The sequence below is a fragment of the Mustela erminea genome, chromosome 16 (assembly GCF_009829155.1).
Source record: "Mustela erminea isolate mMusErm1 chromosome 16, mMusErm1.Pri, whole genome shotgun sequence".
In the NCBI taxonomy this organism is placed as follows: domain Eukaryota; kingdom Metazoa; phylum Chordata; class Mammalia; order Carnivora; family Mustelidae; genus Mustela; species Mustela erminea.
Window position 1 is genome coordinate 35,736,775 of NC_045629.1, and position 25,460 is coordinate 35,762,234.

A 25,460-nucleotide genomic window follows, 5' to 3' on the forward strand; every position below is an offset into this window, starting at 1 on the left:
TTTAAAAATGAGGGTATTGATGGCAAATTCCACATTATTTCAAAAATTAAACTAGGGTTCTACTTTTTCAGAAGTAAGAATTTAAGGAACTGTTAAGATAGTCATGACTATCTATATATTGTTTTGGAAATTCCTATTAAATATAATTTCTAACTGAGTTTCTATATTTTATTTGTCATTTTGATGCCACTCTGAATTTTAAAGCATGATTAAGATTGTATTATAATTGTTTATCTTACAAATTGCCTGCATGATACCTAGGTTAAAATGATAAAGTATTTATGATGTTCCTTATCTCACAGGTCCCTGACTTGTACCCATTTATGATTAGCTAGTTAATACATGCCGTGGAAGAGATAATTAATCTAAGGCCTTTGTGACATAAAACAAAGATTTGGTGTCACAGGATAAAGATTGGATTAGCCTAAGAAAAAATATATGAGTAGGACAGGCAGAACTTTAGGGCATAAAAATTCTCAGAGGACAATTTAGGGCTTAAAAATTCTCAGGACAATTTCACTTTTGAGTGTATACCCCAAAGATTTAGAAACAAGGTCTTAAACAGATAATTGTATATCCCATATTCATAGCATTATTCACAAGAGCCAAAAGATAGAAGCAATACAAGTGTCTATCAACAGATGAATAAGTTAACAAAATGTGATCTGTATCTACAATGGAAGACTATGCAGCCTTAAAAAGGAAGGAAATTCTCACACATGCTACAACATAGATGAAACTTGAAGACACGGTAGTTACAAAAAGATAAATAGTATGCTATTCCACTTACATGAAGTAACTAGAGTAGTCACATTCATAGAGACAAGATAGAAGAGTGATTGCCTGGGGCTAGGGTGAAGGGGAGAATGGGAAGTTGTTGTTTCATAGTTCAACATGTTAGGGCTGCACTGTGTCCTCTCAAAATCCATATGTTGAAGCCCTAAACCTCCATACTTCAGAACATGACTATATTTGGAGATAGGGCCTTTAAAGAGATGCTGTAGTTAAAATGAAGTCATTGGGATAGGCACTAATCCAATCGGACTGGTGTCCCTAGAAGGGAAATTTAGACACACAGATGTGAGGATACATCCCCCCAGAGAAAAACCCATGTGAGGACACAACAAAAGGGTGACCATCTGCCAGCCAAGGGGAGAGGCTTCTCAAGAAACCACACTTGCCAACACCTTGATCTTGGACTTCTAGCCTCCAAAACTGTAAGAAAATAAATTTCTGTTGTTTAAGCCACCCAGTCTGTGGTCTTTTGTTAACGGCAGTCCCAGAAAACTAATAGAATGGGTATAGAATTTGCCAGATGAGGAGGGTTGCACGTCCGTGAGAATGTACTGAGTCATACGCTTAAAAATGGTTAAGATGATTAATTTTATGTCATGTGTATTTTACTAAAATTAAAGAAACATATAAAGCAGCCACACGAGATACTATGACATAACTATTAGAATGGCGAAGTAACCCAGAACACTAGTGATACTGAATGCTGGCGAGAATGTGGAACAACAGGAACTCTCATTCATTCCTGCTGGGAATGCACAATGGTATAGCCACATTGGAAGCCTGGCCTTTTTTAGAAAACTGAACATATTCTTACCGTATGATTCAGCAATCACACTGCTTGGTATTTACCCAAATGAGCTGGTAACTTAGGTCTACCCTCACATGAATGTGTGTAGCAGCTTTATTTGTAATTGCCAAAATTTGGAACACCCAAGACGTCCTTTGGTAGGTAAATGGATAAATAAACTGGCCCATTCAGAGAATGGAGTACTATACAGTGCTTAAAAAAAAAAAAAAAAAAAAAAGCAACAAGCCCTGAAAAGACATGGAAGAACTTTAAATGTATGTTACTGAGTGCAAGAAGCTGATATGAAAAGGCTACCTACTGTAATCATTCTGAGTATATGGCATCCTGGAAAAGGCAAGACTGTGCAGACACTAAAAGCTCAGTGGTTGCCAGAAGTGAGAGGGCAGAGCACAGAGAATTCTTAGTGAATGTACTGTGTATGGCACTGTAATAGTGGACACATGTCATTACACATTTGTCAACACCGAATGTACTGTGTATGGCACTGTAATAGTGGACACATGTCATTACACATTTGTCAACACCCATAGAACATACACCACCAAGAATGCACCCTCATATAAACTATGGACCAACAGTGATAACGACATGTCCGTGTCGGCTCCTCTGTTTAAACCAATGTCCCACTCTGGTGAGGGATGCTGATAGAGGGGGCAGCTCTGCATGTGTGGGAGCAGGGGTGTAGGGGAACTCTGGACTTCCTGCTCAGTTTTGCTATAAATCTAAAAGTGCTCTAAGAGAATAAAATGATTCATATGCACATAGAAAGCTGATCTGGACCCATCCATTCCGGCATCTCATTATTCAACATGAATACAAGATGCTTGGCTAAGTGGAAAAAAATTCTCAGGAGACTAAAGCTCTACAACACTAATAAAACTTATTATTATTAGCTAGTACCAAATGACTGGCACTATGCCTGATGTTTGCTTGTATGAACTCATTTAATGCTTAGAACAAACGTATAAAAGAGAGATTCTATCATTTTGCTAATAGAAAAGTCAGGTGAAAGGAGGTGTCGTGACAGTCAATATCCCAGCCCCATGTTGGGCATAAAGCTTCCTTTAAAAAAAAAAAACAAAAAACAAAACAATTTTGGGTCATCTGGTTCACTCTGTCGGTGGAGCACGTGACTCTTGATCTCAGGGTTGTGAGTTCCAGACCCACATGGTGTAGAGCTTATTTTTTAAAAAAATATCCACAGTGAGTGACCTACAAGTCCAGGTAGCTTGATACCAGCAGTGATGCCTTGAACTACTATGCCGAGCATATAACTATGTTGTTTAAAGTTTAAAGGTAACTATTAGCAGGCCAGAAACACTTTGAACTGCTATCTCATTTTAAGGGGGGAAATAGCACAGCTTAAGTCCATGAAAAAGAACAAACGGTAACATCATGAAAGCATGATACACAAAATACATCAAATGAGTGATAATTGGAAACTGGGTGTTTTCTGTATTACATACAGAGTGTATGTAATACATGTGAATGTATTCAATTTCTTTTTCTTTTTAATAAAGCTTATTTTTATTATTACTTTTTTTTCTTTTTTTTTTTTGAGAGAACGTGACAGTGGGTGGAGGGGAAGGGCAGAGGGAGAGGGAGAGAGAGAATCCCAAGCAGGGCCTGTCCAGCATGGGGCCCGATGTGGGGCTTGATCTTAAGACCCTGAGACTGTGACCTGAGCAGAAATCAGGGTCAGATACTTAACTGACTGGGGCCACCCAGGTGCCCCTTTAATAAAGTTGTTTAGATGAAAAAGAATTCAGGCATCTGTTGCTAACAAGAAACTTGCCAATAAAGGTGTCAAGAAGTTTATGGTCTACCAGGCAAAAAAGAAAGAAAAGAAGTTTGGAATGAAAGTAACAGTTTTCAGATAAAGTCTACTTTAATATCAAGAGTTGTAAATGGTAGGGGCACCTGGGTGGCTCAGTGGGTTAAAGCCTCTGCCTTTGGCTCAGGTCATGAATCCCAGGGTCCTGGGATCAAGCCCCGCATCGAGCTCTCTTCTCTGTGGGGAGCTTGCTTCCTCCTCTCTCTCTGTCTGCTGCTCTGCCTACTTGTGATCTCAAATAAATAAATAAAATCTTTAAAATAAAAAGTAGTAAATGGTATAAATTGGTGTTTTGGAGAATAATATCACAATCCAAGGATGTATTATAAAAGTCAAGCTGACCGAAGGAATGAAAAGTTTGAATAGGATTGTCTGTTAATATGGATTAGGCATATTTGGGTGTGTGAGTTGTATTATGCTGTTTATTTAATATAGTAAATATATTTTCTAAAGATTTTATTTATTTATTTGTCAGAGAGAGAGGGAGAGTAAGTAGGGAGAGCAGTAGCAGAACAGACATCGGGAGAAGCAGGCTTCCCACTGAAGGAGCCCTATACGGGACTCAATCCCAGGACCCTGAGATTATGACCTGAGCTGAAGGCAGACGCTTAAACGACTGAGCCATCTGGGTGTCCCTAAGACAGTAAATTTTTTTTTCTTTTTTAAAATTTTATTTATTTATTTGACAGAGAGCAACACAGGGAGAGAAGGAACACAAACATAGGGAGCGGGAGAGGGAGAAGCAGGCTTCTCACTGAGCGGGGAGCCAGATGTGGGGCTCAATCCTAGGACCCTAGTATCATGACCTGAGCTAAAGGCCCTCGCTTAATGACTGAGACGCCCAAGTGCCCCAATAGTAAATATTTTTTATAAGTACATTGTTTTTTAAGATTTTGCCAGTTAAAACTGGATTTCCCAATTATCCTTTCTTTATACATTAAACTTAATATGTTTGTGGAAGGGAGGATTTTTTTCTGATTGACTTTTTTAAACTTAAAGTATAATTCTTGAGGTAACATACAAATGGTAGAAAGCTCGGAAATAAATTCATATATTCTAGAATAAAAACTACCCAGTATGTCGTCTCCCAAAGAGAGCCACTATCTTCCATTTTCAATGTCTTCAATTTGTTCCACCCTTTTATAGCTGAGATCAAATTTTATTTAAAGATTTTATTTATTTACTTGACAAATCACAAGTAGACGGAGAGGCAGGCAGAGAGAGAGAGGGAAGCAGGCTCCCTGCTGAGCAGAGAGCCCAACGCAGGACTCGATCCCAAGATCCTGAGATCATGACCTGAGCCGAAGGCAGCGGCTTAACCCACTGAGCCACCCAGGCGCCCCAAGATCAAATTTTATCTTTCCCAATTGTAAACATAATTTGTGATGGCCTTACAAGTTACATCCATCTCATTCGTCAGAATTAACCTTTCTCATAGACAGGTATATAAGTCGTTTCTAGGTTTTTTCCCGTCTCGTCCAACAAAGAAGAGTTAACCATTGTGTGCCTCAGCCCCTTGCTTTAACCATTGTTAAAGATCAAATTTTATCTTTCCCAATTGTAAACATAATTTGTGATGGCCTTACAAGTTACATCCATCTCATTCGTCAGAATTAACCTTTCTCATAGACAGGTATATAAGTCGTTTCTAGGTTTTTTCCCGTCTCGTCCAACAAAGAAGAGTTAACCATTGTGTGCCTCAGCCCCTTGCTTTAGTAGACTGCAGCTTACGGCTGTAGAGGAAAGTCAGGGACACTTCTTACGCTAAAAGTTGGGTTCGGAACCACCTACTGATCTGTGGGGTTGGTCATGGGAGAGCCACGGAAGCAGGGAATAGTGGGAGCTGAACGGGGCATGAATGGACTCAGCAAGGCAGATGACATTGATATATGGAAGAATTGTAGAATTTAATTTTTGCTTATTGTTGCTCCTCTACTTAGAACAACATCCAAACACGTACAAGACCTTACCTCCTCTGACCCTCCTTCCTCTGACGAGGTCCAGGCCCACTCTCCTGGCATGCTCACATGCCCTCTCTTCTCTGTCTTCAGGCTCTCAGACACACAGGCTTTTCCCCTCTGCTGGAGCACATTTCTACACAAATACACAGTCATTTGGCCATTTCTCTAAACCGTCTGGTCTCAGTTTAACTACTTTCTCATCTGAGATGCTGTAGTAGTGGAATAACCACCCCTGCCCCACCAGTTAATGTCTCGAATTGCAGAAGATTCCAGACTTTGGTATCCGTTGGATTTAGCAACAGGTCCAGAAAACATTTTTGGCATTTGGACATTTTGAATTATTTCTGCTTAGGATAATCTGCACTAAAGAATTGCTAGATCAAGGGATAATAAACATTTTTAAGGCCTTTGATGAACATTGCCAAATTGCTTTACAAAAAGATAGTAATTTATACTCCCACTAGCAGCATGCAGTCATGACTGGCCACCTTACCACACCAAAAGCAGCATAGTGTGGTGGTTAAAAACTTGCAGCCTGGGGTTATTTCCCGACTTTACCATGTTCAGTGGACTTGAGCAACTTACCAAGGCTCAGTTTCCTTTTGCAAAAGTACAAAAAACAATACCTACCTTATATAATTATTATAGGAGTTGCTAAAGTGAGTTTAAAGCATTTAAACAGGACCACCTGAGTTGCTCAGTCAATTGAGCGGCTGCCTTTGGCTCAGGTCATGATCCTAGGGTCCTGGGATCAAGCCCTGCATGGGGTTCTCTGCTCAGCGAGGGGTCTGCTTCTCTTCTTCCCTCTGCCTTTAACTCCTGCTTGTGCGCTCTCTCTCTCCCTCTCTCAAGTAAAAATGAAATAAAATAACGCGTTTAAACAGTGCTTGGTACATAGTAAGTGCTATACCGGTGTTTGTTAGACAAATGATAGAGAGATAGGTGCTTATTAGATAAATAATAGATTAGATAGATAAAGAAGAATAGTGCATATTTAGATGTTTTCATATTTTGTGAGTTTGGTAATGAATAACTTTTTTTAACCATATATATGTATATATACATATATATATACTAAAATGCTCACATTCTAAGGGTACAGTTCAATGGTTTTGACAAATGCTTCTATCTGTAACCACCAAAGCCAGATGAAAATCTTCGCCCCAGTTTTAGTTCTCTGTGCCTCCCCCCAGGCAGTCAGAAGCTTCACCCCCAGCCCCACTAACCATTAGTCTGCTCTCTTGAATTAAAATGGTCTTTATAGGTCTTTTCATGTCAGTGAACTCACAGCATGTGATCTGTTTAGTTTCTCTCACTCAGCATGATGTTTTGAGATTCACCTCTGTTGTTGTGTATAAAGGTAGTTCATTCCTTTCTCTCCCAACATGGTATCTCGTTTTATGGACGTACTGCACTTTGCTTATCCATTTCACCTGCCACTTCCAATTTTGGGCTGTCATGACTAGGTCCAAGTCTTTGTGTGGATATATTTTTTTCATTGTTTTTGTTTGCATTCATTTGATTATTCCTTCCATAACTCATTAAAAGTTTGGAAAATTTTTTCAAGACTGTTAACGATTTTTTGGTGTAATTTCATTTTTTGTCCATATTTTAATTTGTGTTCTTCATGTTTAATTTATATCAGTTTTAGTTATTGGGATAGTCAACTAATTTTTCATTTATTCCATTGAGTCAACATTTAGAAGTACCCTGTGAAGGAAATTTATGACATTTTGTTGTATATACATGTGTGTGTGTGTGTGTATGTGTATGTGTTTGAGAATGAGAGGCCTTGGTAAGTTTGAAGGATTTTAATCAGTTTTCTGAATAGGCTGTTGGTCACAGTTATGAAGGAAGCTAACATGAAAGTTGTATGTAACTCAGTCAGATTTGATATTCACTATAATCCCTTGAGATTTTTTTAGATTTATTTAGAAGTCCACATCTGTCTCAAATATTCTTGAATATGACAAATTCTAGTGTCCTGAAAACCATTGTTGATTCCTTATGTAATGAGATTTTGTCCATAGCTGAGTTTTCTGATTAACTGAGAATTTATATCAATTAATAACATTCTTTTTTTAAAAAAATTTGTTGTTACAAGTCATTACATTTTTTTTAAAGATTTAAATTTTTTTTTTTAGATTTATGTATTTATTTGAGAGAAAGCGAGAGTGCATAAGTACACAGAAGGAGAGGGAGAGGCAGAAGTAGATTCGCTGCTGAGCCAGGAGCCCATTGCAGGGCTTGATCCCAGAATGGTGAGATCATGACCTGAGCTGAAGGCAGATGCTTAAATGACTGAGCCACCCAGACGCCCCTAAGATTTTAAATTTTTAAGTAATCTCTACACCCAGCGTGGGGCTTAAACTCAGCCCGGGATCAGGAGTCGCATGCTCCGCTGCCTGAGCCAGACAGGCACCCCAATAATATTGTTTCTTATTAAAAAAAAATTTCATGACTTTTGTTTGAAAAATTTTCAGAATGCATTGCACAAGTCTATGTCTTCTTATACTGAAAACACTGTTTGGACTTTACTTTTTTGGTCACTGAAGATAGTCATGATGAATATTATTTTTTGTATTTTTTGGAGATGATAACCTCAGCTATCTTTTAAAAAAGATTTTATTTATTTGAGAGAGTGCATATGCATGAGCAAGAGTGGGGGTGGGTGGGAACAGAGGGAGAGGGAGAAGCAGGCTCCCTGCTGAGTGGGGAGCCCTACCTGGGGCTCCTTCCCAGGACCCAGGGATCAAGACCCTAGTCAAGAGCAGATCCTTAACTGACTGAACCACGCAGGTGCCCTGCCTCAAGGCTTTTCTCTGTTGGACTGCTGTCCTGTCCAGTGGTCTCAGCTTTGTCTGCTTGTGCGTTTTTTGTCCTTTATGTAGTTTCTTGTCCTTTGATTGCTCTGAGGTGCCTCCCTACTGTCCCAGATGGCACTTCAGTTCTCCCATAGACATTGAAATTAAATAGCCCAACTGTTAGGAATCCTATAAAAGAAGAAGTAAGTAGGATCCAAATGGAGTGAATGTTTTGAGTAAAGACACCTTTTTAAAAAAATCTATTTTTGCTCTTCAGAAGCCTTTTTTCCTACTTCATTGAGCTTGACTGTATTCCAAAGTGTTAAAGTTAATGACTTAGTGAGATAGGTAGAGGTGTTCTATTTTGTTCCATGATACACCTTCCAAGAACAAAATTTTCTTACTACTTTAGGGGAGAAATTGGATCAATAATGGTGATAATAGCTACCACAACTGTGATGTCTACCATGTGTCAGGCACTCTTCTAAGTGTTTCAGATCTACTCATTTAATCCTCACGATAACAATATCTTAACAGTAATACAGATCAAGAAATTGAGGCACAGAGAGGCTAAATAACTTGCCCCGGGTCACAAAGTTAGTAAGTCAGGCCCATCCCAGAGACCATGTCTCTCACTTCTGTGCCGGTCACCCGCCTGATGGCATAAAATATGCAGAGGCAAACCCAAGTGGTAGAAGAGCAGATAGATGCACATGATTTTGCTCTTGTTTTAAAAAGTTAGTACTTGTGAGAAGAGAATATCCAAAGCAGTTGAAGACTTGAACAAGCAATCTAGAGGTTGTAATTTATAGATTTCAGTGTTTCAGTGGGCTTTTCCTACTTAAACAGATACTTCATCAAATATCTTCTTTTTTCTTTTGAATAATCTTTGTAAAACAATGAAACAAGTTTCTTTATAAAAGTTTATGGGTGGGAGGCTCTGGGGAGGGGACCCCTGGGTGGCTCAGTCGTTAAGTGTCTGACTTTGGCTCAGGTCATGCTCCCAGGGTCCTGGGATTGAGTCCCGCATCGGGCTCCCTGCTTGGTGGGAAGCCTGCTTCTCCCTCCTCTTCTGCCCCCCTACCCGCTCATGCTCTCTCTCTTACTCTCAAATAAATAACTAAAATCTTTTTAAAAATAAATAAAAAATAAAACCTTATTCAGGATTTAAAAGGCTCAAGCCTCTAGTTATAAAATAAGATGTGGAAATACAGAGTATAACTGGGGAATATAGTTAATATGTAACAACTTTGGTGACAGTAGCTAGGCTTAACATGGTAATCACAACATATATAAATGTTAAATCGTTAAGTTGTACACCAGAAACTAGTAAGTTATTGTATGTCAACTATCCTGCAATAAAAACAAGTTAAAAATTAGAACAAATTTAAAACTTATGCATTTCAAAAATGTTGGTACATATATATCAATATCATATTTACAAATGGCAATTTGGGGTAGCAAAAATACTGGAGATTTTTTTAAGAGGAATTTCTTTGGGGCTGTATACTGACTAGGAATTAAAACACTGTGTGCTTAGTGCTGCTTCTTGAGGGAGGCCTTTGTATCCATAAGGTTACTTCTTTATTTTTGGTATTTAATTTCCTTATTGATTTAATGTCCCCTGCAGCCCCATTGAAAGCACATAGCAGCTTCTTGCAGGAAATTTCTTTTTTGCCTCCACCTTAAGTAATCTCTCTTTTTTTCAACCTCTTATAACAATTTATCTCTACAGTATGGGACTGTTCCCATTTTTATACCGCACTCTCTCACACAAGGTGTTACCCACAGCGTTAGACATGGGTACGTGTCTTTTGTTATGATTCTTTTGTTTTGTTATTCTTTTGTTATAAGTTCTAGTGGTGCTTAAATTGCTTATTAAGTGCAATTTTGTTAGCTTGGGAATTTTGACGGCACACCACACTTATTTAAAATCTTGAAATTCTAGAGCCCATTTGAAAATGTTTTGCCACAAGCTTATTTCATGAATATATCATTACTGTCAAATTCCATTTGATTATCCGTTAGCTTTATGAGTCTGTGTTCTATAAAATGAGGAGAATTGTACCTACTTAACAAAATGGTGTGAGCATTAAATTAGATGATACTCTTTGGAAGATCCTATTACATAGTTATCCTGTTACTGGCTTATAAATGATTCTTCTGAGCTGTGATTTGAAATCAGACTTTCTGTAAGTTAATTACCTTTAACTGTATTTGAAATTAGCTAATAATCGGTCCAAACCTTATCATAAGGGAGATCAACAGAAAACACCACATGGCACAGTTGAAAATGAATTCACTCGGTTTTAAAAAGTTTTTAAGATATTTTCTGGGCACCCTGGGGGCATCACTTGGGTTTTCACCTTATTATTGTCAGCATCCTATGATCTGCATGTGTGTGCACGTGTGTATACAACTAACCGACTTGATACAGTGTTTCCCTGGCACCTTTTCTACTTTTGGATTCTGGCCCCACTGACTGTAGTGTTGGTTTCTGAAGCACAGTAGCTGAAACACTGAGTACACATGTGTTAACAGTCAGGGTCCTGGAAGAGAGTCAAGTACCTGGTTTGCAGATGGAGAACCTGAAAGACGGGATGTTTCCCATAGTCATTGTCGGTCTGTGAGCGCAATTGAATGCAACATCATGTTCCATCAGAAGAACACTGTTGAACAAATGGGCTGCAACTAATCTTAACTCAAACAAACCTACCGCATAATCTCCCTTCCTCCCCCAGAGTTGACACTGGGTCTTAGAGGACTCATTTGTTCAAGTGAAGGGGTGGGTCCACGAAATTCTTAGAGCCTTTATTAGCACTTTCATGCAATCTCTCTCAGTTCTCCGGAGTTATCTTGCCCACCTCTAAAAAAGCATCGCACGCTTTACTTTTGTTTGCAATTGGTGACATATTTTTAGAAAAGGGTTTACTGTTTGGAGGGGAGATGCATTTCTTACAGATGGCTGTTTATTTTCTCCCCAGTTGAGTTGGTTTCGTACGTATAGATGTTTCCTTTGTGTTTTATAGGTCAAATCTATAATAGCAAATGGAACCTTTTAAAGTAAATTTGATACGTGCACAGGTGTGTTTATTCAGTAGCCATGTGGCAGCATGGGGTGACGATGTACCCATTTTACTCTCTGGCCTGCCCCTCATCAGTACCCAGGCTGTTCTCCAGGGCTGGAGAAAAGTGCACACTGATGCTCATGGGTCTCAGTTTAGATTCACGACGACTAACTGCGAGAGGACTAATATTGGGTCAGCATTCCTTCTACAGTATTTACTCTTACTCTCCTGGATGTGTATTTCCTCTTTCTTCTTTCTTCTAAATCATTAAACATACCCTCCCCTCTTCACTACCCACCGCCACCAACCTCCACTTTTGAGAACATAGAAAGCAACCAGAAGGAAATGTCTAAACTCTCCCCCTCCTTTGTCTATTATCATACCTACATCCACCCAACACTTGGCTGGAATGCAGTTATTAATATGCCTTGTTGTTCTTATCTAAGGCTAACCATCAGCTCATCTGATTCACATTCTCTCTTGCCTATCTACCGTGGTCCCTTCTCTTTCCCACATGGTTAATTATCCCTCTTCCGTTACTGGACAGTTACTGGATGGTTTTTACCAGCATAACTTATGTGTTGAATTAGCTCCCATCTTTAAAAGAAAAGAGAAAAGAAGAGGAATAAAAACTTCCTGGAGGGATCCCATAACCCCCTACAGCCACTACCACATTCTTCTATTCCTCTTTGCACTAGAACTCTTCAAAAGAGTTGTCTGCTGTAGCTTTCCTTCTACTCTTTGTTGGAGTCTCTCCCTTAAAGCTTTGACTCCATTACTTGCCAAAGTCAAATCCATGATCAGGTAGGTCTCACTGCTCATCTGACTCACCCTGATAGCAGTACCTGACCTGGTCATTCTTTCTTACACTCTTCCCTTGGTTTCCAAGACTTCGCACTTTCTAGTTCTCTTACTTCAGTGGCAAGTTGCCCCTTAATTCCCAGATCTTTAATACTGGTGTACCCTGGGGTCTGCCCTTAGACATCTTCTCTTTCTATTCTTACCTCCTTAGGTGAATCCAGTGGGTTCCGTCCTGTGACCTAAAATGTCTATTTACTGGTGACTACTGAAATTGTATCTCTAGCTTGGACTTCTCTGCTAACCCACACACTCTCATGTCCAGTGGTCTTCTGAACTTCTCCCCTTGGAGATCAAATTATCCAAAGCCAAGTTCCTGATTTCTCATGCCTCAAACCTGTTCTTACACGGTCTTCCTCACCTACAGTTACTCATGTCAACAACCGTGGAGTTGACTCTGCTGTCTAGATCTACTCCTTGCTATACCTTTGGAATACAACCTGAATCATACCATTTCTCAAACCTCCAAAGACACCCCTTCATTCCAAGGCACTACCGTCTCTTGAATGGATTATTGCCATTGCTTTCTCCCTAGCCTCTTTTTTTCTACGCAGCATAGCCAGAAAGAACATTGTAAAGCAGGGCATCAAATCAGCATGTGCTTAAAGCTTTCCATTTCATAGGGAGTAAGAGTTGAAGTCTTTACAATGGCCTGCAACATCCCAGTGACCTGGCCCCTTGCTATCCATTGTTACCATCTTTAGCTGTCTCTCACTCCCCCTTCTTCCCTCCTGTCTTGTCTCCCTCCTTCCCACCCCCCACCCCCCCTCTTTTTCTCACTGTTCTCCCTCCCACTCACTGTTCTGGCCATCCTGGTAAGCATATTCCCACTTCAGAGCCTTTGCACTCCTTCCCCCTCTTTGAGGGCAGGGACTTTGTTCTGTTACTACTCTATCCATAAGACACAGACAAGCCTGGCACATCATAGATGCTAAACAAATGAAGGATGATGGTGGTGAGGCAGTGTATGATTCTGTTGAGTATGAGGTCTTGAATTACTTCATGAAACTTTAAGAATTCACACAACTTTTTGAAACACTACATAAAATGTGATCGGTCTGTACAAACTCTAAATCTCATCCACGATCCGGAGTTTCAACCTGTGTTTGATGATGAGGCTGTTACTTTCCAGCATCGATGTGTTCATTATGTAGCAGACAGTTGTGCTAAGATTATCTAGTTTAATCCCCACAATTCAGATGTGTTACTATTGCATTTTACAAAAAAGGAAATGGGGCTTCACGAGTCTAAGACCAGCTGAAGATAGGAAGTGGCGGTGCTGGGATTGGATCCCTGTGTGGCGAGCTCCGGAACCTAACATCCAAAAAATGACGGGGCTGCTGAAATAAAACACCTGGGGAGGCTTTTTAAGTGAAAATGTTCTGCACATGCTGGTCATTTATGTGTTTATATACTTAAATAGAAAAGTATTTAAGAAATAACATTTAGTTTTGGAAATATAGGACTAAAATTTGTAATGTTAAACAGTAATGAATTATAAACGAGATGATAAACCTTAAAAAATTTTTGATCTAAAAAGTGAGCCCTGATGGCTCTTTAGCTGAAGACCTTGGAGAGCTCTTGCAGTCTGGTTCACACAAAAAGTCCTAATACCCTAACTGGCGAGCTGTTGCTATGGTTTTGAAGGCTTCTGTGTGTGAGTACATAGATACGGATAACGGAGAGCTGGCTTGAAGTGCTCTGGGTCACTTCTCAAGAAGGCCTCTTCGGAGGGAAGTGAGAGATGAATCCTCAGCTTTAGATTTTTACAGTTAACTTGGCAGGAGATTATTGCTCTTTAGTAAAACAGCCTCAAACTCAAGCAAGTTTATGAAGGTCAGTAAAACAGGAAGGAAATTGCTAAGGACAAGGGAAGAGGAGATCAATGAAACCATGCCTAGTCCTACTTTTAATGTTCTGGTTTAGTAGAAGAGATGGAACTGAACTAGTCAGAAATGGGGACTCAGAGCCTCGGTTTCTGGTTCTTCGTTCTTTCTGCCACATCTTACTTATTTACCTGGTCCACTGATTGGGGCATGAATCCCCTTCCTAAAGGCCTGAATGATTAATCGGACAGTGGTAACTTGGTATTTTGGTAGGACAATACATGAATTGATAGAATCAACATAAACAAACAAACAAACAAACAAACAAATAAAAGGCCAAGTGTCTGACAAGTCTTGAGAGTCTACCCTGCTAGGCACTACAAGTACAACATCATGTACAATAACTATCATCATCTGTTCACCCCTTCTAACATGACTTTAGCCCTCAGATGTCCCACTTTTTTATGCTGGAAGAAATGCTAAGACAGAATCAGTCCTCATGCCAAACAGTATCTTTATAAGCTATAATGATTCTTGGTTATTTAAAGCAGAGTTTGCCTTCCTCCTTTTTTTCTGATTTATTGGAAACTAATCATTTAGGCTGTGAATTGTATCAGACAGAACCTATATGCATGAATAACTTATTTCAGCAGTATCAAAATCAATAGTCATTGGATTTGCTACAAAGCAGAACCTCTGTATTCCAATTTACAATATATTTTGCCACACCTCAAATAAATTCTGTATAAAAAAAGAATCAACATTAAATGCCTGTGAAGGTGGTTACACTTGCTCCTGTATAAAGAAGGTCCAGATTGTAAATAATATGCTGTCCCAGACTCTGTGTGTGTGTGTGTGTGTGTGTGGCCTGTGTTTATAAAGAATCAAGAAAGTAGTGATGCCTTGGGAGAGCTGGTAACCAATTACATGAAACTAAATTCTGTTCATTAATTTGGATAATGTGCAGAATTTTGTTAAGGACATAAATGTGTTTTTTCTTTACTACCATGACTCTTACCACATGACTCCATGTTCAAGATAGGTAATAGTCTAATTCACCCCTGAAAAAGAGCTGTAGGATAACCTCTTTTTTAAGTTTCTGTCTATGCCATTGGAGAAAAGCTCAGAAATATGAGTGGTAACCAACTAGAGAAACAGTATAGCATTCCTGCACTTATTCATAACATGGTAGCATGGGATATTTTTGTTGACCTTACTTTTGAGTCAGACTACAAAGCTTTTGTATTATATTTGCTGGCACCACAACTTTGTGCTATAGATTTTTGATTTATTGTTGATTTTATACTTTGTGTCACTCTTCCATTTTCATTGTGAGATTAAAAAATGTAGATAGTATATTTCGGTACTACAAGTGTATGTATAATTTAGAATCCCTCCCCTCACCCTGCCACATCTCTAGACTTAATTATGAACAGGTTGCTGAGATATAATTTTTCAAAGTTTCAAAAAACAATTAAGGCTGTTTTTAGACAAGACTGTCTATGAACAGAGAAATGAAATAGGAAGTGACATGGGTAGACAATTAGTACTCGCCCTCAGGACTAATCCATAATGTGACATGAAGTATTCTTAATTGTGTTCTTTTATTTCTGTGGGCTTTAAGTCATGACCCTTCATATATTTTTTCCTCCACTCTAACATCTGCTAGCTTTTAAATGGGATAATTTCTTTGGTATTTGCAATGTTTGAGAGATGCTTTGAACATACCCACCTATTGTTCCCAAGCAACTGACCAGGTCAAATTTGGGATTGGGCTCTCATGCTGTGAACTTATTAATCAACCCTTTTTGGCTTTAAAATATGAATTGTCCCTTATCTCAATGTCCTTTGTCTCCCCCCCCCCCACCTTTTTAAAAACAGGCTGCAGATACTTTGGCTGTGAGACAAAAAAGAAGAATTTACGATATCACCAATGTCTTGGAGGGAATTGACCTGATTGAGAAAAAGTCAAAAAATAGCATACAATGGAAGTAAGTTTGTACTGGGTACAAACCAGTACCCTACTCTAAAACCTTTGTTTTTCTTCCTAACACTCCAGGAAATGTGCACTTTCTACTGTTTAGCTCTCCTAAATCTTCTCTCTTGGCCCTCTAGTCTCACCAGGCCTCTTGTCTTTCCCCGGACCCAGCTCTGGGCCTCTGCAAATGGCACTCCTCTATTGGCACACTCCCTTACTCTGTCCACTGTTTGATGTATACTCTGAACATTCAAAGCTTGCTTTCTTCCTCAGGCTACTCATTTGGCATACAGTGCATACTGCATTGTATTATTAATCCCTCTCTGCCCAAGTGTTCAGGGGCTTAACTAATATCAACTTCTTAAGAACAGGAACTATGTCCTGTGTATAGAATATGTACCTTATATATGGTAGTTGATTGAAATGCGTATTGTCATTTGTTAGCTGTTGTATGGTTGTATGTTCGAATGTAAAAAATATTTTCTGTTCTGCAGATATGTCCTCTTTGGCCTTAGTTTTTGGTTTTGTTTTGTTTTAAAGCCAGAGTCTCACCAAAATATTAAAAGGTCGCAACTTATTTTACCAGCATCTTGGTCTGTCATGGCACTTCCAGGTGGGACTGTTTAGCTTTGACATCCTTTTGATGCCAGTCGCCAGCCTGGCCTTTCAGATGACAAACACCATTCTAGAACATATCGAGAACTTTTTTTGGACTTTATAAAAATTTTCATTTTTCTGTGTGGCAAAAGCATTGAGAATTTTTGTAATTTGGTTGTTCTTGACAACAAATTTTCTAAGCAAATATATTCAGAGGTATGATGTTTAGATTGTCTAAGAATTTTAATGCTTGCTTTTTTAGGAGATTATAAGGAATTTTTGTCTTGAAAAATTACTAATTAAGTCAGTGTTTATTACTATAAAAATTAAGTGATATTAACCTGGGCCTGATACTGGCTTTATTAATTCTTGTATGTTTTTAAGAGGTGTAGGTGCTGGCTGTAATACTAAAGAAGTCATAGACAGATTAAGATATCTTAAAGCTGAAATTGAAGATCTGGAACTGAAGGAAAGAGAACTTGATCAGCAGAAGTTGTGGCTACAGCAAAGCATCAAAAATGTGATGGACGACTCCATTAATAATAGATATCCTTTTAAATAAGTTACCCATAGGGGCGTAGAGTTTGTATTTCTGTATTATCCAGTCTGAAGATAGTTACTTTATTGTAGTGTTTTGAAAAGTTTTGTAAGTGAACATAGCATTTTAATTTTACAAAGTCATTCTAGTAATTTTTACTGATATTTGAAAAGTTTCTACCTCTTAAAGTACATAATACATCTGTTAACATTATTCATGTGTTGTATTGAGAAAAAAAAGTTTATCCACTTTCAGTCTACCATTGATAGGATGCAATATGCTAGCTAAAGTGGGCTTAGGAGGGGTCTCTGAATATTAGAAGTCATTGTTAAATGCATAGGTATATTTAAATAATTATGCTCAGTGTTCTGAAGTAGCAAAAATTCAGTAACTCTCAAAGTTTTAAAAAATTAATTTTGGCTTGAAAATAAAGTATCATGGGCCTGCAATCAATCCAGGAACCTTTCTGCCTAATATTAACTCAAAGATAGTACATGCTTGAGGTTGGAGATCAAGGCTTATGTGTTTATCATATTATGTGGGGGAAAAATTAGTGATAGACTTCATGTGTTGCTTAAAAATCACTTTTCTCTCAAATACCAATGTTTCTCTTGATTTGTAAACTTGCCTCCATTCTTAGCGAACCTTTTGGTGGCATTTATCTTCTACCACCTCTCAGGAATTTTCGACTGATGTATACAATTAATTTTTTTTAAGATTTTATTTTATTTGACAGAGAGAGAGATAACAAGTAGGCAGAGAGGCAGGCAGAAAGAAAGGGGGAAGCAGGCTCCCTGCTGAACAGAGAACCCAATGTGGGGCTTGATCCCAGGACCCCGAGATCATGACCTGAGCCGAAGGCAGACACTTAACCCACTGAACCACCCAGGCACCCCTATACAATTAATTTTTTATGTGTTTTGTAATTTGTTGAATAAGTCCATGATCTCATTTGCTATTTCCTTTCTATGGATCAAAGCTCCTTAACAGTTTGATAACAATGGGATTTTCAAGCTGTGCCTGATGGAGCCCCAAGATACAGAAACCACTGAATTAGTTGATCTTGGACTTTGCTGCACTGCATTCCAAGAATCTGGCCATTCCCATTCCCTAAACCATGACCCAGGGAAATTCTCAGTTTGGTCACTCTCCACTGCTAATGGCATGCTTTTCCCTACCAATACCTTCCCCTACAGAAGCCGTCTGTCTCCATGAGCAATATGCACTGTTTTCCATCTTTCTCTTAAAAGGCCCTCAGATGTCCCAGAAAATCGAAAGTGATTTCTTCTCGGAGCAAAGGATGGGCACTCCTCTTTGGACCTTTGTCTTTGCCTTTCCAAACTGAAGACCTTTTTTTTTTTTTTTTTTTCAATCTTAGCATATGTGGCAGCACCTTTATGCATTTGGTCATTTTGTTTTGGCCTGGCAATTTATTATCTTAAATGCCTAGACCATGGTATACATATTGTTCCTTAACTCTTATGACAGTACATTTTCCTATGTAACTCACGAAGACATCTGTAATTGCTTTAATGGTAAGTACCATTAGTCAGTTTGTTCTAACATTCTTCCTCTGATCGACATATTTAGAGTAGAGTGATTCAGCTTTCCCCAGGCACTCACCCGAGGTCATTATTTTCAGGAACTGTGGACATTTTGTGTCAGCCTACAGTACTCTGTAGTTACAGGCTGCTTTTGTTTCTGTTCTCATGACAATAACTGCTTTTCAGTTTTCACTTCATTGACTGCATTGGTAGGTGTAAACTGTGTGGTAGAGGGGCAGCTAAGTCAGAGAGAGACTAAACAAGTCTCAAAGTCACAGATTTGTAGTGTCAGTGACCAAATTTGAACAAAACATGGTTCTCGTCACTGTTTACGAAACTGTGTGCAGCAAGTGTGCTGGTCACAAATGAACTCAAAGAAAGCATGAAGGCAGAGTTAGGTGAATCCATTGTATAACCAGCACAATTATTCCTAACCCTGTTCCATCCCCTGCTCCCTGTTTTCCCCTTGAAAGGATAATACAGTATATTAATAACTATAGCAGGAGGTGGGCTGTATTCCCATAATCATAACCCAAGTAAAATGAAATATTGTATACATATTTATATTTAGTTATGCATGGCTTGTTAAACGGTCTTGTATATTATGCACATAAAAAAGATCTACCAAGCACCTTGTCAAGTGATATCTGGCTTTCTAAGACTATGTTGACACTATGTGTGGACTTACGGCTTTAGTCTGCCACCATATGTCCTGAGCTTGCTTGCCTTTTTTTTTTTTTTTTTTTAAGATTTTATTTATTTGAGAGAGAAGGGAGTACACCAGACATGAGTGGGGCAGGGGCAGAACAAGAGAAGCAGGCTCCCCACTAGGCAGGGAGTCCCATGTAGGGATTGGTCTTAGCATTCTGGGATCATGACCTGAGCTGAAGGCAGTTGCTTAGCTGACTGAGCCACCCAGGGACCCCTGTCCTAAGCTTTCTAAGAAAGTTTGGGGAAAGTATTTTTTTAATCCTTAACTCCACACAATCTGCTATAGGATTTAGCTTTAAAAATTCAGTTCACTTTAGTTCAAGATTTCACAGTATGGTACCTAATCTCTAGTACCGTTAGTCAGTTAAGTAATTTAAAAATCTCAAGTAGACAATGTTATTTGCGGCTAAAGGTTTCAAGAATTTCAGACCTTATACAAGGCTGAATGAAAGCAAAATTCACTTGATCTTAATTTGTTAATGAGAGTAACAGAGCAAACACTGAGTATTTACCTTCTTCTAAGATCTATTACATGTATTACCCCATCTAATCCTCAGATCTATGCAGTAAATTGTATTTTCCCCATTTTGTAGAATTAGGAATCAAAGCCCAAGGTCACCTAACCTGGGATTCAAACCCAAGCATTCTGACTCCAGAGCCCATACTCTTGCCACTATGTTCCAAGATCAATAGTATTTTCTAAAGTTTAAAACCATTCTTTTCACCAGGTGATACACTTTTGGCCATTCAGGCACCTTCTGGGACACAGCTGGAGGTACCTATTCCAGAAATGGTATGTAGGATAAGTTTCCTTAAAATTGATCTACTGTCTCAAGAGGGACAAATGTTTTCTTATTAGCTGAAGAAGCTAACTGGGCGTGAACACTTTCAAATTACTGCTTTCAAGTTTCCTTCCTGAAAGTATTGGTATCTGAATTTGGATGACTTTAGTAAGATTATAGAAGTGACTGAATTATTTAACATTTTGATTAAAAGCTTTATTAAGTTTGATTTTGATCTAGAAAATATCAAGGAATGAGCAATGATAAACAGTCACTATTCTTTAAAAAATCAGTTAAAATTACTATATCTGTAACTGATATAACAATCCTGAGGAAAAAGTTCAACTTCAATATCAACAGTAACAGATTTGCTTTAAATTGGGTCTTTCCCAAAACATTTTCGAGTTGAGTCAGACATTTATTGACTCTGCTATATATAATTCTATGCTATAAAATAATTAGTCCCTAATAGCTTTATCTTAATTTTTAATGTTCCAAGGTAGTTGGAAATTTTAATATTTATTCATTTGTTTATACCCAATAACTTTAAAGGGTCAGAATGGACAAAAGAAATACCAGATCAATCTAAAGAGTCATTCAGGACCTATCCACGTGCTGCTTATAAATAAAGAGTCCAGTTCGTCTAAGCCTGTGGTTTTTCCTGTCCCCCCACCTGATGACCTCACACAACCCTCCTCTCAGCCCTCCACTCCAGTGACTCCACAGAAATCCAACACAGCAACTCAGAATCTGCCTGAGCAACATGCCTCTGAAAGAAGCCAAAATCTTCAACAAACACCAGCCACAGACTTATCATCAGGTGGGTCTAGAGCCTTTGTTCTAAAAAGTCAGAAGGGAGACTATGAATACCGTATTAAACAAGTTGGTGAGATTTTTTGAATTTGTCAGCTCTGGTTACTCACTCGATTACCAAACCCAGGAGGCAAAATGGTAAGCTTAGTTAAGTATTTTGTGTCTCCTGCATGCTCAGCACTGGGACAGGTATTATGAGGAAAATTTAAAAACAGATCCTGCCTTTAATTATACTACTATGGATTTGTTTCTTAGGTAACGTAGACATACAATCTGGTTGTGTATCCAGACACATACAGTTGAATGCAGTATAATGTGCCCATGACTGTGTACAATTATAAACAGTGACCAAGGAAAACATAGTTAATGGGCCTATGCATGCAGTTTCCTTAGGATTCACATTTGGAATTAATTAAAATTTGTTCATTTTTCCCCATTTTCATTATTTACATACGTCAAGGTTTTTTGTTTTTTCTTATCAGAGGTTTACTTTGAAAGACCCTTTTCTCTCTTAGTCATTCTAGGATGAATGTCTGAAATGTGTTCTATTTACCTTTAAGAAAAATCAGATGGGTGTACAGTATAGTGATGCTTGCCTCCTTTCTTCATATCCCTTATTGTTATACTTTTTATTTGGAAAGCTTAGTTTTATAAGTTGAAAAAAGGTCTCAACCTTAATTTTGGGGATCTTGCCTTCCCAGGTTGTTTAATCTGAAATGAAAGTAACTAAAACTCTAAAAACTGGGCATCAGGAATAGGATAAACATCTAAACTATAATAATTTCCTTGGGCACTTAATTTTTTCCATGGTTACGTGTCTAGGTATTTAGCAACTCCTTACTGATTCCAAATAAAAGGCCCATGGCAGGTATTCTCTCAATGGTTGCCGAAGGAATGACTTAGTCATGCCAGTCTAGATGTAATAATGCAGATCATTAAGAACTACATTGTGTACAATCCCATGTTTATTTTTACCTTTGGCATTTGTCTCAGTGGAATGTGGTGTAAGTCTTACTACTCTGGGAGTTCACAGTAGTTAAGAATGAGGCTACAGGGGCACCTGCATGGCTCAGAGGGTTAAGCCTCTGCCTTCGGCTCAGATCATGATTCCAGAGTCCTGGGATCGAGCCCCACATCAGGCTCTCTGCTCAGCAGGAAGCCTGCTTCCTCCCTCTTTCTCTGCCTGCTTCTCTGCCTACTTCTGATCTCTTGTCTGTCAAAAAAAATAAATAAAACCTTAAAAAAAAAAAAAAAGAATGAGGCTATAAAGATCGAATTGGACATAGTATTTCTCAGCTTCTTGTCCTCCTTTACTTCCTCTGTAACTATTTCTATACTTTCAGGTATGGAATGAGGGTGCACAGTGCAAGTGTATTCCTTAAGAAGCTTATGATCTAATTATAATCTAATGGGGGATGTATAAAGACAGACAAGTTTTACATGGTTTAACACAATTAGTACAGTGGCCTCCACAAAGCATTAAAAAATTTCTGTATATAGCTTTGTATTTGGAAATAGTAGAGAGAATAATTTGGGGACAGATTAGAGAGAACCTTAAATATCAGACTGAGTTGGGACTTTAGCCCATAAGCCAATGAGGATTTGTGAGCAGGGAAGTAGCATACTTAGAACTGTACACTGGTGAGCACAGGAAACACAGGGAAGATGCTTTTGGGAAGCAGAAGGATTAGAGGCAATGGAGATTGAAGATCTGATGTGTGCAGTTATGCAGCCAGGAGAGAACATTAAAGCTAAAATGGGTGGTAACAAGATTGGAAAGAGGATTTGAGAAACTCTGTTTACGCAAAGTATGAAATAACTTTGATATGTGAGATCTGGAGATAAATTTAACAGGAGCAATGGAAAGTTGAAGTTTTAAGGTTGGGTGGCTGGGAGAATTATACCACTGACTTTGTAAAACTGAGGAGTCGGTTTTGGGAGAATGATGATGAGTCCTTTGATCTACATCTTGAGTTTGGACATTTAAAAGTAATGCCAAGCATGGGGTGCCTGGGTGGCTCAGTGGGTTAAAGCCTCTGCCTTCAGCTCAGGTCATGATCTCAGGGTCCTGGGATCGAGCCCCACATTGGGCTCTTTGTTCAGCGGGGAGCCTGTTTCCCCCTCTCTCTGCCTACTTGTGGTCTCTCTCTGTCAAATAAATAAATAAAATCTTTGGAAAAAAAAAAAAAAGTAATGCCAAGCAGAGTTGGTACTCATGAAAAAGGCATCTTTCGATAAAGTTCTTTTATTTTAAAAATGTTAATCAAGGTGCTTTTTAAATTGTTTAAATATATGCTGTTATATATATCCTGCATTTAAATATAACTGCCTTTTACTATTAAAATATATGAACAGAAATGTAACAAAACTTTATCACATTTCTGTTTCCAGCAGGTACTATTAGTGGAGATATCATTGATGAGTTAATGTCTTCTGATGGTAAGTAGTTTAAAATTTTACTATTTTACAGATCAGTGCTTTTCTAGAATTTGTAAGTGGCCTAAGATTTAAAAGAAATGCAGAACCTATGTTTTTTAACTGCTTAACATACTATGATGATTTATGAAAAATCTCTCACTGAACAGTAAATTGTAGGCATCCTTCAGAATTTTAATTTTTCTGCATTTTGAGAAAAAAGGGCCCATAAGGGGATACTTACTACCATCACCAACTAAATTTCTAGTTAGCACACTAGCCCTTCACACATCTGAAGAATTTGGCCAAGAAGAGTGAAATAACATATCAGTTTTGTAAATACCCCACTAGGACTAACTTCAGGCTACCAATGTGAAGTACCTGAACTATTACTAACATTAGCCAAATTGTCATCTAATCTGAAATAATTTTTTAAAACATTTTATTTATTTGACAGGCAGAGATCACAAGTAGGCAGAATGGCAGGCAGAGAGGGGTTGAAGCAGGCTCCCTGCAGAGCAGAGAGCCCGATGCGGGACTTGATCCCAGGACCCTGAGATCATGACCTGAGCAGAAGGCAGAGGCTTTAACCCACTGAGCCTCTCAGGTGCCCCAAATCTGAAATAATTTTTTAAAAATCCTAAAAAATACAAATTTTTTTTTTTTGTAATTACTTTAATAGCTCTTTTAGCTTCACCTTTCTGTAAGTTCTTGGATTCAGTTCTGGTTCCTAACAAACATAGCCAAACCTAGGAAGCTGCAACTGCTAAATAATAAATGGTACAGTAGCTATTTGAGATTAAACATTTCTGTAGGAACAGAACATCAGCAAATTCATTAAGTCCAGTTCCTACTTCTGTTTACAAAGTAGTAACTTATTTAGCAGATCAGAGGACAGTGTTTGACTGATTTTTTTTTTTTTAAGATTTTATTTATTTGAGAAAGAGGATGAGCATGAATGGGGAGAGAGGCAAAGAGAGAGGGAGAAGCAGATTCCATGGTGATGAGCAGGGAGCTGGATGCAGGGCTGGATCTCAGGATCATGACCTGAGCTGAAGACAGATGCTTAACCCACTGAGCCACCTAGACACCCTGACCAATGTTTTTAAAGCACATATTTTAGTGTGACAAGTTCAACCAATACAAATTTTCTTTTTCTCATGCTATACTATGCATACCCATGCATGAATTATCTTTAAATGAGAATCTTTCAAATTACACACTAGATACAAGTCATTAACTTCATTATTACTTTTTCTGTTATATACTGTAAAACAGTCTTATATGTAATTTAATTTGGATAGATGTACGTGGGAGTATTTTGTTAAACATAATTAGCCATATGTAAGAACCGTGTTTAACACCGAATTTGTTTTGCTTGCAGTGTTTCCTCTCTTACGGCTTTCTCCTACCCCCGCAGATGACTACAACTTTAATTTAGATGATAATGAAGGAGTCTGTGATCTGTTTGATGTCCAGATACTAAATTATTAGATTCCATGGAAACTTGGGACTGTTATCTACCTCTAACTGTAACATTTTAGACTTCTTAATAACCTAAGTATTTAAAATAATGAATGTAACATCTTTTTAGTTCACTGATTCTGAAGTGTCCTCTAATACTTTCTTTTTTACTTCACAAAACTTCAACCATAAAATCAAAGGGCTCTTTCAACCACAAAAACAAAGGCTTTTTTCAGGGGAAAAGGTGATTTAATACCCATAAATCCCTTCCATCCTCACGTAATTAGATGCTGGGATTTCAGCTTTTCTTCCAATTCTGAATCCTTCTTGTTTTTCCTCTTATGAGAGGAAGGTTAAAATAGATTTAAGGCCATCAAAAACAAAAAAAGTTGGCCAAAGGCTCATCACTTGTTTGTCTTGTATTTTTTTACTGCCACGAAACTCTGTATTTTTGTGTGTCCTCCTATCCAAACACATTCACTGCCACTTATAAAGTGAAGGATGTAAAGTAGGATTATATTAACTGTTTCAGTGAACAGATTTTGTGAAGTGCCTTCTGTTTTAGCACTTTAAGTTTATCACATTTTGTTGACTTCTGACATTCCACTTTCCTAGATTATAGGAAAGATCTGTTTTATGTAGTTTGTTTTAAAAATGTGCCAAT

General features: G+C 38.3%; 1 protein-coding gene across 2 annotated transcripts in view; it reads left to right on the forward strand.

Annotated features, from left to right (window-relative positions):
• E2F5 (E2F transcription factor 5) overlaps positions 1-25,100 on the forward strand; it is a 29,031-nt gene extending 3,931 nt beyond the window's left edge. The window contains exons 2-8 of one of the 2 annotated variants that reach the window (XM_032316359.1): positions 15,836-15,945; positions 16,914-17,075; positions 18,559-18,602; positions 20,051-20,115; positions 20,657-20,924; positions 23,309-23,356; positions 24,717-25,100. In XM_032316359.1, the coding sequence (XP_032172250.1) occupies positions 15,836-15,945; positions 16,914-17,075; positions 18,559-18,602; positions 20,051-20,115; positions 20,657-20,924; positions 23,309-23,356; positions 24,717-24,826 (807 nt within the window). In that variant the 3' untranslated portion in view covers positions 24,827-25,100. The remainder of the gene's footprint in view (positions 1-15,835; positions 15,946-16,913; positions 17,076-18,558; positions 18,603-20,050; positions 20,116-20,656; positions 20,925-23,308; positions 23,357-24,716) is intronic. The other variant, XM_032316360.1, reaches the window with a different exon arrangement.
• The last annotated feature ends 360 nt before the right edge of the window (positions 25,101-25,460 follow it).